At 38.0% G+C, this 16,919-nt stretch overlaps 3 protein-coding genes across 4 annotated transcripts; 2 read left to right on the top strand and 1 right to left on the bottom strand.

Annotated features, from left to right (window-relative positions):
• The first annotated feature begins 548 nt into the window (after window positions 1–548).
• LOC131772865 (heat shock 70 kDa protein 12A-like) lies at window positions 549–6,249 on the top strand. Of its 2 annotated transcripts, none has more exons than XM_059088825.2 (5): window positions 549–638; window positions 872–998; window positions 3,024–3,248; window positions 3,643–3,763; window positions 4,159–6,249. In XM_059088825.2, the coding sequence occupies exons 2-5, from the start codon at window positions 990–992 to the stop codon at window positions 5,208–5,210; spliced, it is 1,407 nt and encodes a 468-aa protein (XP_058944808.2). In that variant the 5' UTR covers window positions 549–638; window positions 872–989; the 3' UTR covers window positions 5,211–6,249. The 2 variants fall into 2 exon arrangements, with proteins under 2 accessions (XP_058944808.2, XP_058944807.2); XM_059088824.2 differs by lacking the exon at window positions 872–998 and adding an exon at window positions 2,064–2,386 and having other exon boundaries at window positions 4,159–6,245.
• Window positions 6,250–9,190: 2,941 nt separating this feature from the next.
• Window positions 9,191–11,009, top strand: LOC131772850 (MORN repeat-containing protein 5-like). Its single transcript, XM_059088809.2, has 6 exons — window positions 9,191–9,237; window positions 9,348–9,425; window positions 9,977–10,055; window positions 10,277–10,391; window positions 10,665–10,796; window positions 10,930–11,009. The coding sequence occupies exons 1-6, from the start codon at window positions 9,191–9,193 to the stop codon at window positions 11,007–11,009; spliced, it is 531 nt and encodes a 176-aa protein (XP_058944792.2).
• Window positions 11,010–11,528: 519 nt separating this feature from the next.
• On the bottom strand, window positions 11,529–16,833 carry LOC131772861 (CMP-sialic acid transporter). The gene is made up of 3 exons (XM_059088819.2): window positions 16,543–16,833; window positions 14,977–15,326; window positions 11,529–13,449 (listed from the first exon to the last, which is right to left on the bottom strand). Exons 1-3 carry the CDS (start codon window positions 16,703–16,705, stop codon window positions 12,829–12,831), a joined length of 1,134 nt encoding a protein of 377 aa, XP_058944802.2. The 5' UTR covers window positions 16,706–16,833; the 3' UTR covers window positions 11,529–12,828.
• Window positions 16,834–16,919: the final 86 nt, after the last annotated feature.

Genomic DNA, 16,919 nt, shown 5'->3' with positions numbered 1-16,919 from the left:
TGTTAGGAACGAACAACGCTTTAAGAATCTTCATAGAGTTGTCGGAAACAAAGAGCGCTTTAGTGATAAAAAATTTCCAACGTTATTGCCTATTAACATTCTGAAATTCTGATATTTTTAGTATTTGTTTCTTCGGGCGACATTACTAAAATTTCGGGCAACATGACTCAGGTTTCGGGCGCCATGACTTCGGGCGAGATGACTCTCGTGCGACTTGACCAGTTACCTTTAAATACTCACAGCTCTTTTCCCACAATGCGCCTTCACGGAAGGCTTAGGCCCTGTTCCTCTCGTGCCGCAGAAATATTTAACTTCCGGCTTATTCGTGGACACCTGAAGGCCAGAAATTCCTTCTTGTTGCATCCGTTGTCCTATGAACCCGCTTTTCATTAATTTTACCCCATCCCCCCACACCCATTTTTTTTTTTTACTTGCCGTTACAAACAACTTTTAATTTATTAAGCTTTAAGCTGTTGAACGCGTGACAACGAGGGCGAAATTCTAGGGAGCTCCAATGACACTTCCTTTTTTCTCAGAAAAGCGGGAACTGCCAATCTAAAGCTCTGTCGTGGGGTGATCTCGAAGGCATCGACTCTCTTTGCTGCAAATTTCCCGAAATATGGCTCACTTTTTAACAGGTGCTGTTATGAATGGTTTTCTATCTTTAGTAAGCTGTTTTGTGGTGTTGTTTATCTTTTAATTCGCAAACTGATCAACGTTTTGTCGCGATCCGTGGCCGGAAATTACGCGATAATAATTAGAAGCGTGAAATTTTAGCGCAGCTCCTTTAACGCACCTGTTTTTAGTGAAAATCAAAACGATGTATCAACCAAACCGGATTTCTTGCTTGAAGTCAAACTTTCCCTGGCAGATTTTGGCCAAGACGTAATAAGCCAACAACTGATATCGACGATTCTCTGAAGTGAAACTTCTGACGCAAATTAACATTGAGGTCACTTCCTCGCTGATCACCGCAAACAATTTGTTTCATGATAAGGGTAAGTTTCTAACAAAACTGAGGTGCTGCCCATATTCAGTGAGTGCGAGTGGAAATTTTTCCTTTATAACCAAACCTAAAAATAACCTAGAAACCTTCAGAGATTTATTGCGAAAAGTACAGCCGCGTATTCTGAGAAAAAGGCCGGCAGGAGTCATATTACATTTTTCCCAACTGACTGGGTCCATGAGAGTATAAAGTTGTAATCTCTTACTGGTTAGGAATGTTCTTAGCTGGGTATGAGTCATCTGAGTTTGGGTATGGATTGCCTGTGTACAAAACGTTCGTGGCATGGACACGAAACGACTGGATGCCGAACTAGACCTCTATTAAAAGTTGACGTCTTTAAACAGTAGTAAAGCTCATCCCGTGAAGCCCGCGACATGCATTTCAAATACAGCAGCGGTAACGAGACTTCGCTCGGAAGCTAAGCATGATGGGTAACGACAGTGGCAAAGGCAGAAATGACCTATTTTGCTCGCTTTTCTAGAGCAAATGCTTCTTTCCCCAATTCTGATAGATAATCAAATTTTTCAATCAACAATGTTTTAGCGTTCTGGACTGCACGAGAGTATTGTGTTCTCGGTATTACATTTCTCTCTTGTCCTATCTTTTCTTATCTGAAAATTACTCTATTCATTACTATGAACTATTTGTGACTTTTTCCTCTGCCAAGCATCGGAACGAGTGATGTAGGAATTCGATATGCAAATTTAGTAGCGTTAGCACGGTCTTAGGAGTCTGGGGGAGAGCATGCATTATATTAAATATGGCGGAGTCAATCTCGTACCTAGATCCTATCGAGTAACTGGCCCTGGAAGGAGAGACAATGGTGTTGCAATCGCGGAGGACTTTGATGGACATGACGGCTAATTTTGTGCCAGAGGTGTGACGCGAATTTTCCCATCAATCGAGATTTTGCAATTGATTACTCATGAGCGTACTCATTTTTATCGAGTCTATTTTGCAACCTTAAACTTCTGATGACCCGATGAAATAAACAGTTTTACTATACGCGTAATAACCAAGAGTTCACCAAAGTGTCACTTTGATTTTTTCTTACTAGGAATTAAAGAATACTTTTTGGGTACCAAAAATCAATATGTCGCCACGGTTGCAATTGATCTTGGAACAGTTTCCAGTGGCTTTGCCTATACACTTCATACGAACCAAAGTCAAGACGCGGCGATTTTCGTGAACAGTGACTGGGTGAATGAATTTGGTCATCGAACGAGCAAGACCCCTACATGCTTGCTTCTCAAACCAGACCTTTCATTCTACGCCTTTGGGTACAAAGCGTTGGAATGGAATGCATATTTTCAAAGCACCCACGAAACACAAGACATGTTGTTTTTTGAGGTTTTTAAGAGAGATTTGCATAGTGATAAGGTAAGTAAAGGGGACTACTAAGTCGCCTTTCCTTATACGGAGGGAGCGTGGGTAACACGCGAGCCAGGGACAAGACACGCGAGCCCGAGGGACAAGACACGCTCCCTCCGACCTTCGCGCGCGTTAACTCATTCAGTAATGCCGTTCTTAATCGGTGCGCTAAGGCAAATAGAGCGCCTCTTACACCATTTTCGTTTCCCGAGCCCTCTGACCTTCGTGCACGTTACCCGGTTCAGTTATGCCGTTTTGAGTTACTTGCGCCAAGATAAATAGAGTGTCTCTTACACTATTCTCGTTTCCAGACTCCTCTGATCTTCGCGCGCGTTACCCGGTTCAGTTATGCCGTTCTGAATCACTTGCGCTAAGATAAATAGAGCGCCTCTGTTACCATCCTCGTTACCAGAGCGACTTGTTCGCACTCAAGACTACGAAAGAAAGACGAGGACTCTGGGAACGAGAGTTCTAATTCACAAGCTAAATCTGAAAAGTGACTTGCATAGAGGTCTTGTTGGAAACGTATTTAGATTAGGCGGCCAGCTATAACAGAATCTAACAAACTTGTCATCAACTGCATTAGAAGTATAAACAAAGGTTGCTTTAGTCTGCCATGATAAGGTAATCTCTAAATTGTTCGTAGATCGTAGACTTCGACTGTACCCTTAAAGCAGCAAACGGAAAGAGTATAAGAGCCATAACAGTTTTCGCACAGTGTATCAAATTCTTCAAGGATGAAGCAGTGGCCTGTGTAAGGCGAGAGGCTGGAGAAGATGAAATTGATGATGAAAAAATATACTGGGTTTTTACTGTACCTCAATCTTGGACGGGAAGATCTAAGCAGTTCATGAGAGAAGCAGCTTACGAGGTAACGCATATCATTGCGCGGCAAGACAGTTATGCGAATATTTCAATTTGCAGATTAGCAACTCTTTGTGTTTTGTGGGAACACAGTTTTTCTCTTCTATGTTATTTATATTTCTGCTGGGATGTTTTTTTGCGATTTTATGTTAGACGTTGATTAAAAGAAACCGAGAGAATATAAATTGAGCTCAGTTTATGTTCCCGTGAAGAATCCTTAAAATTTTTCTAACCTATCGAAAGATATAGACGGAAGATACACCGTAGACGATTCGCGCGTGGATATTTCCAGTAAATTCCATACTACAACGTATGCGGTGCGAATCAAGACAGACAAATCAGGCACACCCTGTGCTGCACAGGCTTTTGATGATGAAAATCTCCATTCATCTCTCCCATAGGCTGGTATTGGCTCACGTGGTAACTTAGGACAGATGATGATTGTCAGTGAAGCTGAAGCAGCACTGGAATTTTGTGTAAAGACAGAGCTAAGCACACCCGTTTTAATCGCTGATATTGGAGGTACTCATCTCAATATATTCTGAGTTGTCAGAATTTGGTAACATCGGTTTTTAACGACCTGCAACTCAACGCAAAATATTTAACATTGCTGCTTTTATTAGAAGGCATTCCACTGGCAAACTAAATTTATGTGCCGACTTTATTCATCCTAATCTCGTACCCAGATCCACCGTGTTACTGTACAACCGCTTGGCCGTGAAAGGTCTGGGTAGGCGACTAAATTTATCCCACTGAAAAAAAGAACCTTTCCTAATCAACCAGAGCAAGAAAAAAATACACAAGAAAAATTATTGGGCTTATTTTCATTTGTTGTACAAGGGAGGCTGACTCTTCTGACTTGCGTCTAAAAACTTTAAACAGAAGTTATTGGGAATAACATTGATATTTCTCACCAGGAGGGGGCCTGGAAATGACTCTCTTTGAGCAACATGATGAAGGAAAAGTCATTAAGACCGACAAGGTGACTCGTCCTGCGAATACCGCTGTTCATGAAGTAATGTTCCTGGAGCTTTTAGAAAGGACGTTTGGGGAGCAAAAAGTTCAAGACTATCAGAAGCTGTACCCAAGTGATTTACACCAAATCTTTCAGAACTTTGAAGCAAAGAAGCGCACTTTCCGATTCAAAGAGACAAAGATTCAATTGCCAGGTAGTTTTGTCAGTTTCGTGAACGATTTTCTCTCTCCATCCATGAAACATTACAGTAAGGGGGAGGTTAGAATAGTGGATGATCAGTATCTTTGTCTGAGCGCTGAATGCATGAAAACTCTTTTGAAGTCTGTGGCAGAGGATGCAATAACTGAAATGAAGGCTTTCCTCGGCAAACCGCAGCTTTCAGAGGGTGTTAGGATATTTCTTGTTGGTGGACACGCTGAATCACTTCACCTCCAGGAAGAATTCAAGAGGGAGTTTTCTGGTCGTCATGATGTAACGACGTATCGTGACGCCTCCCTTGCAATTGTTAAGGGTACTATGATGGTTGCTAAGGCAATGAATTCAAAGAGGGAATCAGGGATCACTGGTGCATGTTATGGTGTCGACTGTTCACGAAATTTCGTTCGAGGTCTGCATCCACCAGAGAAGACATTCTTTGCTGATGGTAAAGCGAAATGCAGAGATCTGTTTCATTGCATTGTTAAGAAAAATGATACCATCAGACACGGAGAGAAAATCTCTGTAAGATATCGTCCACTCTATGCGAATGAAACAGAAATTAAATACACCTTTTACGCCTCACAGAGGTCAGACGTCGACGTTATTTTCGTTACAGACCAGGACGTGAAAGAAATTGGAAGTATCGTAATCCATTCCCCTGATACGAGGAATGGTTCGGAAAGAGATATTATAGTCAGCATTTATTTCGGAGGAACAGATTTAATAGCTTCGGCTTGGGATGTAACGAGCGGAAAGAGGGCTCAAACAACCTTGGAGGTGTCCCCACCTTTTTAGAACCGACGTAAGTGATAGTTTACACTATGACGACCGAGCTAATCATGAGTAACGTCTGCGCATGTCAGTTATGTTGTGCTAAATATATTTTGTGCCGCTCTTGAAGAAAAGTCTGTAGCGAAAGTTTTAAGCTTAATCTCTCTACTTGCGTCTTACCGATGGAAAAACCGCGCCGCTTTTAAAATTTTGGAAAAATTCCGCTATTTTAGTATATCGTTGCCATAGTTTCAAGCATGAGCTCTCGATCGAAAGTTGCTGACATGGGCAGATATTTTTCATCTCTGTCCACTATGCGTAGTCAGGCCCTTTCGACGATATGCAAGGCATTCTCAAGAAGATGATTATATTAATTATGACTGTTTGTCTAAATTGACAGTATAGTTTATTAACCTGCAAAACGTGATGAGTACAACAAAGTGAAAAGAAATTCTTAAAGAAAGATCAGCACTATGCACAAATAGGAATACCCTTAGATCAAATCCAACTGTAGAGTGTCTTTTTGTTTACAATGCCCAGCTTTTATGAAATGGAAATAAAAAACTGGAAAATATAAAACAGAATATAATCTATTTTGTCCATCAAATAATGACCTTCGGTCCTTGGTTGTTATTGTTGTTGTTGTTTTAATCGCCATACTTGTAATAAACTTTCTATCAGTAATTTTCTGGGAAGTCTGTTCTCTTAACTCGCTACAGGATCACCAACTAGAAATGAAACGCTTGAATTCTTCGATCGTACCGTATTTTTGCTTAATGTTAAGGTACAACCGTAAGAAAAGTGATGCATGTAAAAATTACAAAACGTCAACTTATTAGGAAAAGTCTTCTTTCTCAGACGCAAGGAAACTCAGTTCGAAGTTCGCCCAAGAGTTACTTCAACCTCTTTCACATCAAAGCCTCAACATGTTTTAAAGCTGTTTAATTTGTTAAACACGATTTAAATTCGTTTTCTTTTTCATATAGGCTACTTGAGGCACATTAAAAACAAAAGTTAGTGACGACTTGAAACCTATGGAAAATTCAGTGTTTCATTTCTGTTTCTTATTTTTATTCAGTTAAACCCGGTTTAACCAGACATGATTTGTTGGTGTGAATGGAGTATTCTTCATGCTGTGAAAGAAAAAATATACACTTCTAATAGAAAAAAATACGCCACAAAATCTGAATTGTTTGGTGCACTTAAATGACGGGTCCAGGAGGAGGGTCGATCCGGGAATTCGAACAATCCTTCCCATCAGACCTGTGGGTTTTTTACCGATTGTCTAATACTAAGATTCATACTACGACAGGATCGTATGTTACGTTACTACACAATATCTCACATTTACTTGTCTCGCAATATATCTTAGCTTTTCTATGATTACGAAGTGGAAATTTTCTTGTATGCTCTGGATCAAAAATTGGATTCCTCTATTACTAATTCTTGGACCCGCCCCTTCGTTGTCAATCTACAGTTACCTAACTTAGTATTTTCTGGTGACATAACACGTTATTATCATTAACTATGACCATATCAACTTCTTAGCAGCTAGTACGCATGAAACAAACATCAACAGACCGCTGACCCTTTGTCCCTGCACAGCACCATTACATTTGTCATCTTCGCAGCACGTGACCGAACACTCGACTGAGTAACCCTGCCTCTTCTTATCCTGACATGTAGGGACCTGGGTTCCATCTTTCTCATAAGTCATACATTCATTCCCGTTTGCGCAGGTTTTGAAGAATATGTGCTCTGTCTTGGAATTTTTTGAGAATGAGATCTTGCCTTTTATACACATATAATCACCCCGTTCACAAGTTCTTGAAATTGTTTTGTTAAAGCAGTCTTCCCATGACGTATGGGTGAAGCATTCGTAACATTTATTCGGGGAGGAACCTGGAAATGAAAAACAAAAACACAGCGTGTTATCTACGTCTTTTCCCAAATATCTGGAATTTTTTTAGTTTAATTAATGTTTCAGATGCATATATGAAGAAAAATGTTACGTTCGTTACGATATCTTGACATATCGATTTTTTTTTCAGTTGATGGCTGACTCGCCATTTTTCTTGAAACATACTCAACCTTTGCCAGAAATAAGTCAGTTCAGCGGTTCCACTTTAGAGCTTTGAATTTCAAGCCAGTATCAAGTTTTTATTAAAGCGGAAGACAAAAAAACAAACAAGAAATTAAAAGACAACTTTTCATCGTGTGATAGCGAATCAGTTTAGAAATGAAATAAAGCTGAGAGAACTTCTTAAACAAATTCTCGAAAAGACTTCTGAAAAATTAATCCTAATCGGTAACAATTCTGATTAGGGCATACCTACGTTAAGTAAGGGTACGTATATGTAATTTTTAGATCGTTTCATCTGCCGTTGCTATTCTTTATGGCCAAATCTCGTTCCATAAATGCTTGACAAAAGGTGTTTTTTTGTTAAAAAAATATTTTCTTTGCAATATGTCTAGGCAACATCGAAGTTACCTCCATTTCGTTAAACAATGTTCAATGCTATAAATATACAATCCAGCTTTTGACATTGTACCGTTTCTGTCTATCTGTCTCTTATCATTCATAAGGAAAAAAAGTGTGGATTGGAAATTGTTTTCCTGATGGAGCTCTGCGGTGCCTCAGTCTAAACTAACTTCCTGCTAAATCATTCCCTTTTGTTACCGTGAGCCAAATAACTTCTCGCTGAGCGTAATAATACCAAAGATTAAATAAGATTTCTTTAAACTTATAGGCTTTAGAATTCGTACGTAGTGTAAATGCATTTCAGCTATTCTTTTTCGATGTTTAATGACAATACTGGTTAGCAAAACACTCGCATTTAATTCAACCACAACTTGATAAGGAAATATCACTTGCGGTGGCGAATTCGCAAAGGAAGTTGTTTTCCTTACGTAAACAAACTTAATTCTTTTGGAAAGTTGAAAATTATTACAAACTTTATTTATTACTCATATATCATAGGAACAAATAACGAGAGCGATATTGATATCTCCTAATGAAAGAAACTGTTAGAAGAAGGAAATGACTTTTTTTCTTCTTTTAAACTGTTATTGGTTATACTGAAATGCAGCTGTCATTATTTTGAATCTTTGGTACGTAGTTTTTACTGTAAACAAAATTTTTACCTTCTCTTATTGTGATACGAATCTGTAAAAATTTTTTATCAACTACCGGCTAATCTTTAGAAGAAACTCTCCCCCATAAGGTTTTCTTTTTACAGACTGGAGTTAATTAAAAACCTTAGCTACTGTAGACTCACTAAAAATGTATTATCAACTCACCGTGTGCAACTAACGGGAAAAGATATGCACCAAATATTAGTCTGCACAAAATAATTGAGCTCATCTTTGGGTGTCCTTGCTTACACGTTTCTCCTTTTCCTATCGCTCAGAGGGCCTCCGAGTAAAGGCAAATGAATGCAAACTCTTTAGTACTTCTGAAGATGCAAGCTAATTTTATATCGACCCATGAGGTCCGTTTTTAAGTTTCGCAGTTGAAGTTGAACTGATTAAAAATCCCCTAGCTGCGAAATCAGATATTCATAAAACAAACTTAGTCAAAGAACCAGACTTATCGTCATTTGATTTTCCAAGAGACTGCTACACGCTGATGATTCTTAATTACAATAATGACAACATGGAAAATGGGCGATTAAATTCTTTTTTGAGCCACAATCGATAAATTCGTAGGACTGGTGTTCTTAGCAATTATCCAAGGCGATCAAGCGTTCTTTCGATGAGAGCGCGGCGCGAACGTAGGAGTACGTGCGCAGAAGAGAAAGGACGCTCTCCTCCCTAGATAGGCATTTAGTAACAGGTGGAGGGTATATTTTCTCATCATTTCTTAAACGCGCGCATGGAATCAAGTTTTATTTAATTAAATAATAATGACATCACAACGCTATAATTCGATGAGAAAATCACTGAAAAAGAAGGCACTCATTTGTCACATCCCTTTCTTTTTCTTACTAAAAAATCTTGGGAAAATGCAGTGTATGGGGACAAACTACGAGGGTTGCAGCCTCAATGGAAGGTAGGATTTGTTTTTCAGAAATAGACTGCAAACGTGAATTAAGAATTGCAAAACTGACTCCTACAGGCTACATACAGCTGTTCGCTGTAACTTTTTGCACTCTTCAATAGAATGGATGATCCAGAAGCTATTTACAAGTTTCCTAATCACTTTGGAAGTGAATATCATGGCGGAATAGTCGACGGAATGTAGGTTCTACATATAAACTAGCCATTTTCTACATTTATTTTGATAGCGCGTGTGCATTTCTAGACTTCAGGCCCCGGTTGTTCGAAGATCGGATAACGCCCTGGATAAATCTATCCGGTGGATAATGCTATACGTTCTGCTATCACTTATCCGCTGGATAGCGATTTATCCGTTGGATGGTGTTATCCACCCTTTATATAACTGGGCCCAGGTGTCCAAAACCAATATTTGACTGACCTTTATAACACTATATCTTGGCCGCCATTTATTTCATTAACACTCTTACAATATCATCATCATCAAAGCAAAACAAATATATATATTAATAATAACAGAAGCAGCTGCTGTCATGACAACAAAAATGACACTTTGCTCTATGAGGTGTGCGTCAAGCTTGATCTTGATGGTGAGCCGCTGCTCGCGAAAGGAGCCTGCGTACCTCCCGAAGAGAGGAGAGCGGATTCAATTGCAAAAGAGCGGCGTAAATCGAGCCAAGGCATGAGTTAGTGGACTTATAGTTATTATCTTAACTCGATGATATTATCCACAGGTTTCATGGCGAAGGAAAATTAAAGGTTCGTGAAGGAGTACATTTTACTGGAAAATTCGAAAAGGGCAGGGCAGTCGAGGTAAACAAATTCCATGTCAATGAATCATTTTTTTTACTTCTCGTCAATTGCAGTAACTAAAAACGCGAAAAAAGTCCATGTCAGTTTTCCAATGTCAAAGTTGGAGTTCTTTGACGTGATTGGGTAATTTGTGAAATCTAGCGCGTCGCGCGTGAAAAAAAGATTTTCTACATTTTGACAGGTTCTCGTTTGACCTTACTTTACCTTTTTTTTCTACACAGGGTTTCTTCGAGTTTCAGGATGATGTGCGATTTGAAATCGAAAATTGGGCTTACTGCGACGGTGACAATAACAGAGTTTTCAAGTCTGAGCTGGAGAATGGATTAAAACCGGCAGGTATGGTGTTAAGGTTACGTCACCAGTGACATCTGTCTGACGTCATAGTAATATATTTCTCCAATCCCACTTCCTCAACCTTTCTGTTCCGTGATACTCCTCTTTCTCACTTGCCATGATAGGAAGGATGTATTCAGTTTGCGAGCTCCTTTTTCTTCGTTGAAGTCCGCATTGCCATAGTTGTAGTTAATATTGTTGTAATAATGGATTTTAAAAAATACAGGCGTAGTCGTCCAATTAAAATTGTGATTGGCTCATTTCTTACGCTTCCAGGTCGTTCCCAGCTTACCAATGTGGATCCGCCCCAAACCATACCTAAAGGAATGTATGACTGTGGAGACGGATTTTATGACCCTGTGGTACGCACGGTGATAAACTACGACTCTGTTTTCTTACGCAACACGGGTAGGTTGTACAAGTGCCTTAATCAATCAATCACTTCACCTGATGGACAAGGCATTTTATTTAAACCTTTGAACAAATGCACCCTGTACTTCATGCTTTTTAACACGCATGCACCATTTTGTTTAATTCACAGATGAAAAAGAGCATCAATGGATTGTAAACCGGTGCAGGAAGGCCTGGGACGAGCCAGTCGGCACTAGAAAGCTCCACTAGGTTAAGCAACTGATCTCTGTTGTGGCATATATTGGATAATTTTGATACAATCAAATAAAAAATGTTTAACCGTGAATAGTTTTTACTTGGTATTGATATACTGATGCTATACACAAACACACCATCTCTGAGGTTTAACCCTTTAACTCCTTCAAGTGACCAGTATCTAAGTTCTCCTTACAATATCATCCCCAAATCACACATTAAGGTCATGAGAATGAAGAGAATGGTACCAACTAGAGAAGCTCTGGATCATGAAACAAATTCTCCTCTTCAGCACCTTAGGGAATGTATGGGGAACAGTATGGAGAATATGCATTCTGATCTTACGGTGAAAAGGGCAAAAGTAAATGAGGTTTTGTGACAAGTTCAGGCTTCAGGAACTGGAGGGGGAGGGGAGGATAAGGGACTTGTTTGATTAAACTTTATTCCATTCTTCTGGATGAGTTGTCAAAACAAAGTCACTGAGTATCAATAAATATTTACAAGTGAAACTAGAGTGAAACAGAACCAATAGGCTGTTTTGCATAAAATCTATATTTTATGTAATTCTCTCTATCAGAACCCACCTGCCATACATGATACAATGATTTTGAATCCCTTTTTTTACATGACTAATAAAAATACTTCACATCATTTTGTAGCAAGTTGCAACCCATTAGAATATTGTCAAAGATCAAAATTTAGCTACACACAATTAAACCACTAAATCCCCTTCCAAAAATATCCTACCCAAAATTACATAAATTTATGCTTTCAGCTGGCTACTATTTACTATCATAAACAGCCACACTGTGATATGAGAATTTTCTGCAAATAGAAAACTTTGACTGACACACAACATGAATTTTTAATCTACACCCAATTGCAATTTTTGTAAATTTCCATAAAATATAGGAATTTCATTTTATTGAAGTCACAGTTCTCACTCAAAAAATATTCAGTCTTAGATAAAAAAAAAACATTCATTTTCCTGAGACCCAAACAATTTTCTTTAATGTTAATGTATTTCAAACCTCACAAACCAATATTTTAAAAACGTAATTAATTCACCCTTGGTGCCCAAATCCTGTACCTCCCAGTACATCAACAATAATGATTCTTATGACATAAAATTGTTGCTTTGGCTCAGATTTGAAGCCCATGGGAAGTTTGAAGATAACAAAAGATGTAAAAGCATTTCTCATAGCACGGTTGAGAGTAACTGCAGCTCCTCAGTTAAGTGCCCTCCAAACTTCCCAATTGCTACACACAGCAATTTGATGAACACATGGAAGACAAATGAAACAATATTGTTTCATAACATTTCAATTGCATAGTTAATTAAAAAAATGTGTGTTAACTTTGGACAGAGAAACTCCCTCCATAACACTTCATTGCAGACACATGCCATCAGTGTACACATGGAATTATGAGGCAAGAACATGCTATTGACAAAATTACAAATTATACAAATTTCCTAAGTATGATATAAAGTGCTTTTGACTTTATAAGTTATTCAGCCTCTACTCCTCATTGAAAATTACAACAATAGTAGTGTAGAATTCACTCCACAAAAGATCTATTCATTATTATTATTATATTAATAATATTATTTGTAAATTATTTGGGGATCAATGTCAAAATCTGATTAACTGGATAACTACCCCTCCCCTAACCCAATTTTACCTTAACTTTTTATCAGTTGACTGTTCTTGGGTTATAAGGGAGGAGGGAGTAGGGTTGCAGTTGCCCAGATACTGACATCGACCATTTACATTGTTTTTCCACACCATCATCACTGTCATCATTTAAAAAAAAATCAAATCCCAAGCTGCTTCTAACAGCTATACAACAATACAGAAACAACAACAGACACAGCCCCCAAGATAAACAACACACCTGGAATAAAATAAAACACATACACAGAGACTAAACTTGAAAGAACTATGGCACAAGAAGTGGCAAATCCTTTTGTTATACACGATGCATATTTCAAAATCAGAGAGACAATAATTCCACCAGCTGATGCAAACAAGATCACCAGACAAACAATAATGTCATACCCATGAAAGAAGCCCATTCTAGCTATTTCTACTCCATCTTGGTACGCCACTCCTAAAAAGCTTAGAAAGATTCCAAAAGTGTACAGTTGTGCATTTGAGATCCAAAACAGCTTTCTTTTTCCAGTTTTGAAGATTTTCTCCATGTAAACACCGGCAAATCCAGAAACCATAGAAGCTGCAAGAACAGAAGTAAATCCAAGAAAAGCTGATTGTTGGCTCTTTACAGAACTACTTGTGGACATTTCAGCTTCCACTGATGTGTGGGTGTCAATCTGAACCATTGTTACTCCAATAGCTAAGAGGACAAGTGAAATCCATTTTATTTTTGTGAGTTGTTTGTTGAGTAGGAGAATGGAGAATACAGCTGTGGTAAGGATTTTTAGCTGATTAGTAATCTGAAAGAAAGAATGAAGAAAACACAGATCAGATTCCATAAATAATTGTAATTGAACCAAGAGGTCGAAGTATAGTTTGAGCTGAAATCACGCCTTTGAAAGGGTTAACCCTTTAACCATCTAACTCCCATGGGTGACCAAGACAGAATTTCTCCTTACAGTATCAATAAAATATCAAGCAGACAAGTAATGAGAATAAAGAAAAATATTAATTAGGGGATTATTAGTTGATCCAATACCGTGACTACCTTCTCAAAACTAACATCATAAGAGTTGTATGGCAGACAGTAAGGAGAATTGAAAGGCTCAGAGCAAGAACGATCCCTTGATTTTTCGGCCATTTTTGAAAGTGTTCAGAAGTAGTTGAATTTTGGCATGTGGACTTAGTTTTACTTGATATACACTGTTTTGTTTTTTTTTTTCGCTGGTTTACACTTCGTTTTCGAGAAATAACGTATGCAAAAAAACCTTGAATTTCGTAGCGGCTTTCATTGAATGAAGCCGAAACAAAAGAAGCCTTTTGTTTCATCAAAACAATACAGCCCCCGAGAACTTGCATATTCATAACCAGCTTAAAGAAAGAGCATGTTTTTTGTTTTGAGTTTAAAACACTGTTTAGCAAACGTAAAATATCCTTGAACAAACTCGCGCTACGGCAGAATTGAAGACAAAACCAAAGATCTTGTCAACAAGATCTTAGGAGTGAAAGGGTTAACTCTCAAGATCTCATTGTTAATTCTCTCCTCTAGCTGCTACACATTTCCTTTTACTTAGCTGGTAGAATGTGGTGTTAGATCATGATAACAACTTCTACCAGATAAGTTTGAGTATTCTCATACTTGTCTGCTGGATAATGCATTGATATTATAGAGAGACTAGTAACATAGAGAAGGATTTTTTTTTTTGTATTTTCATGAGCATGGGAGAAAGAAAAATTGTGAGTCACCATGAGGAATTGAACCTCAAACCTTTGGATTCCGCGCTCCGATGCTCTACCACTGAGCCACAGAGACTCCATGGTGAGCGAGGTCCATCATGAAGTTCATATGACATACCTTCTGCATACTGCTAGGATCAACAAAGTCAAAAGCGTAATGTAGAAATAGAAATAAGAGAGATGGTTAGTTTTGAGCTTGGTAAAGAAATAGAGAAGGATGTTTTTTTTTTGTCTAGTGACATGTTGATAATTCCTAGGAGTTGAAGAGTTCAAAAATGTCAATTACCTTCTACCATACCATTTAACCCTTTCACTCCCAAGATCCAATTAGTAATTCTCCTTACTATCTGCCATACAATTCTTATGATGTTAGTTCAGAGAATTTGGTATTGGATCAACTAATAATCCCATGATTGATATTCTTCTCTATTCTCATCACCTGCCTGCTTGATATTGTATTGATATTGTAAGGAGAAATTCTGTATTGGTCACTGGTGGGAGTGAAAGGGTTAAAGCTGCCAATTTGGCAATATATCTGCAAAGTTTAAAAACAGACTTTTAAAATAGCAAAAAAGAATTGTCCACATTACCTGAAATGTTGTTGATTCCAAATGTGTCATTGCAATATAAACAAGATTGTTTTGTACAACATACAATAAAGATGGCACAGACAGACGAAATATAGCCTTGTGATCCACAAACAAGTTGTCAATGAGATATGAAGTAAATACTTTTACATTTCCACACTGAAAAAAGATCACCACTAACGTTGTGAAAAGTTTCACAACTTCTGCGAGAAAGACTGCTGTAGAAGTAAAGTACATTTTGTTTGATCTTGTCCTGGAGTAGCGAAGCAAAGAGAAATAGCAAGTAGCTTGGAGTGTTAAGACGACAAAGATGAGGACCCGAAACAGTGTGGATGATGTAAATGGCACAGTATCTGAAACACAAGTAAAAATAAACAGTTTTAATCATTCAAGTGCAATTCATGAAACTGAGAAAAAAATTGCTTATACTAAAGGAATGCTATGGTGATCCAAACAATTTTAACATTTTCACTCCCAGAACTTATCTACAGGTAATTTTTCCCTACAATTCCAATATGATCTTTTATAGCAGGTTATAAAAACACACACTAAGCCTGTTGGTAAGTTGGTGTTATCCTGATATAAGACCATATTCTCTTCTAGTTTATAAGGAAATGTAGGGGCATTAGAAGGGAGAAGTACTCTGTAGATCATGGAAATTAAAGGGTTTAAAAAACCTTGAACTCCCATGATCTGACTTCAATCCTGCTGGTAACCACATACAAAAGTAAACAAAAATGATCTGAATTCTTTTTTTTGACAGATTTTAGTTTGAAAAAAAAAAAACCTTGTTGAAGTAGCTACAAGTTATCACAGTTTGTAAAACTAGAAGAATCAGGCCAAAAATTTTCAATTTCATCACACACACCATCCATGGTTATATTTAAGTCTTGAAAAAATTTCTAATTAGTTTCAAGCCATAGGGCTGAAAAGTTGACGCTCATCAAGAATCAAAAGAGTCCAATAAAAATCTTAGAACACAAAACTTTTAACGCACACCCCAAACCCAAACTAATGTCACAGAAATTTGACAAAATATTTCCCAAATAGGAAATGTTTTTACAACCCAATTGTTACCTGCCGCGACAGACCACAAACGTAATTAGGGCGGAATAAGCGAAGGAGACTGTGCTGTTTATGTCTGGAGGTTCGAGTTTTATTTTAGAAAGAACGAACCTTGGAAAGATTTCCGTATAACCTCATATTATTCTTGATAAAAAGCCTTAGTCTCTGTAAGCTGGCATCTTAGATTGACTTTACTAGCGTTTTCTTTATCCAAGATATTTTATCATTAAGAAGACAGATAGGGAAGTATGAGGCCGTGCAGAAATCTTGTCCGGTCGAACCTTCAATTTTCTCGAGGTAACTCAATTAGAACTATCGATTACGGTTTAATTGAGGAAGGCCTCAATGACGGAAAAATTTATGTCAAGAGATAATGCAAGCACATTAAAACATCGATCAGCCGTAACATTTGCAGATATATCAGCTACAGCTTTCTTTGAGGAAAACGAAATAAAATCTCTTCTTCTAGAATGAGGAACATAACTGAAAAAAAAAAAAACAAACCTTTATCTTTTTCGTAGGCATGTTTTCGTGGCATTTGAACCGAAGACGAGACCTTTTCATGACAGGGGATGAATCCTTGCTGAACAACTGTAGGTTCCCACTTCCGGTTGCTCTTACCGTTGACTGATAACGTAGTAATACCGGGTACTGGTCGATTACTCATGTCTACACTTGACAGATTTAACGAGCTAATACAACAAGCCCGTAGTTTAATATGATATCGAGATGGTTTCCTTTGCTTAGCTCAATATTTGTGTAAATATTGCCATCGTGTTAGTTCATCTGCAAAATTTGAACCAATGAGCCTTCTAATTACGGATTTACGTCCAGCGGTATCTTGTGAAGGTTATACATTTATATCCCAGCATGACCTGCTG

This window comes from Pocillopora verrucosa, chromosome 11 (genome assembly GCF_036669915.1).
Source record: "Pocillopora verrucosa isolate sample1 chromosome 11, ASM3666991v2, whole genome shotgun sequence".
NCBI lineage: Eukaryota > Metazoa > Cnidaria > Anthozoa > Scleractinia > Pocilloporidae > Pocillopora > Pocillopora verrucosa.
The sequence above is the reverse complement of the archived record's forward strand: the minus strand, read 5'-3'. Positions and strand labels throughout refer to the sequence as shown.

What these genes read in the sequence shown, in the direction of transcription:
- LOC131772865 (XM_059088824.2), top strand. An exon ending in TGAGAGAAGCAGCTTACGAG is followed by an intron (nt 3,249 to 3,642) that starts GTAACGCATATC and finishes TCTCTCCCATAG; the next exon opens with GCTGGTATTGGCTCACGTGG. An exon ending in TTTAATCGCTGATATTGGAG is followed by an intron (nt 3,764 to 4,158) that starts GTACTCATCTCA and finishes ATTTCTCACCAG; the next exon opens with GAGGGGGCCTGGAAATGACT.
- LOC131772861 (XM_059088819.2), bottom strand. Translation starts at nt 16,705, where the DNA reads ATGAGTAATCGACCAGTACCCGGTATTACTACGTTATCAGTCAACGGT. An exon ending in TGCCTACGAAAAAGATAAAG is followed by an intron (nt 15,327 to 16,542) that starts GTTTGTTTTTTT and finishes CTTGTGTTTCAG; the next exon opens with ATACTGTGCCATTTACATCA. An exon ending in TGGAATCAACAACATTTCAG is followed by an intron (nt 13,450 to 14,976) that starts GTAATGTGGACA and finishes TCTTTCTTTCAG; the next exon opens with ATTACTAATCAGCTAAAAAT.
- LOC131772850 (XM_059088809.2), top strand. Translation starts at nt 9,191, where the DNA reads ATGCAGTGTATGGGGACAAACTACGAGGGTTGCAGCCTCAATGGAAG. An exon ending in GGTTGCAGCCTCAATGGAAG is followed by an intron (nt 9,238 to 9,347) that starts GTAGGATTTGTT and finishes ACTCTTCAATAG; the next exon opens with AATGGATGATCCAGAAGCTA. An exon ending in GAATGGATTAAAACCGGCAG is followed by an intron (nt 10,392 to 10,664) that starts GTATGGTGTTAA and finishes TTACGCTTCCAG; the next exon opens with GTCGTTCCCAGCTTACCAAT.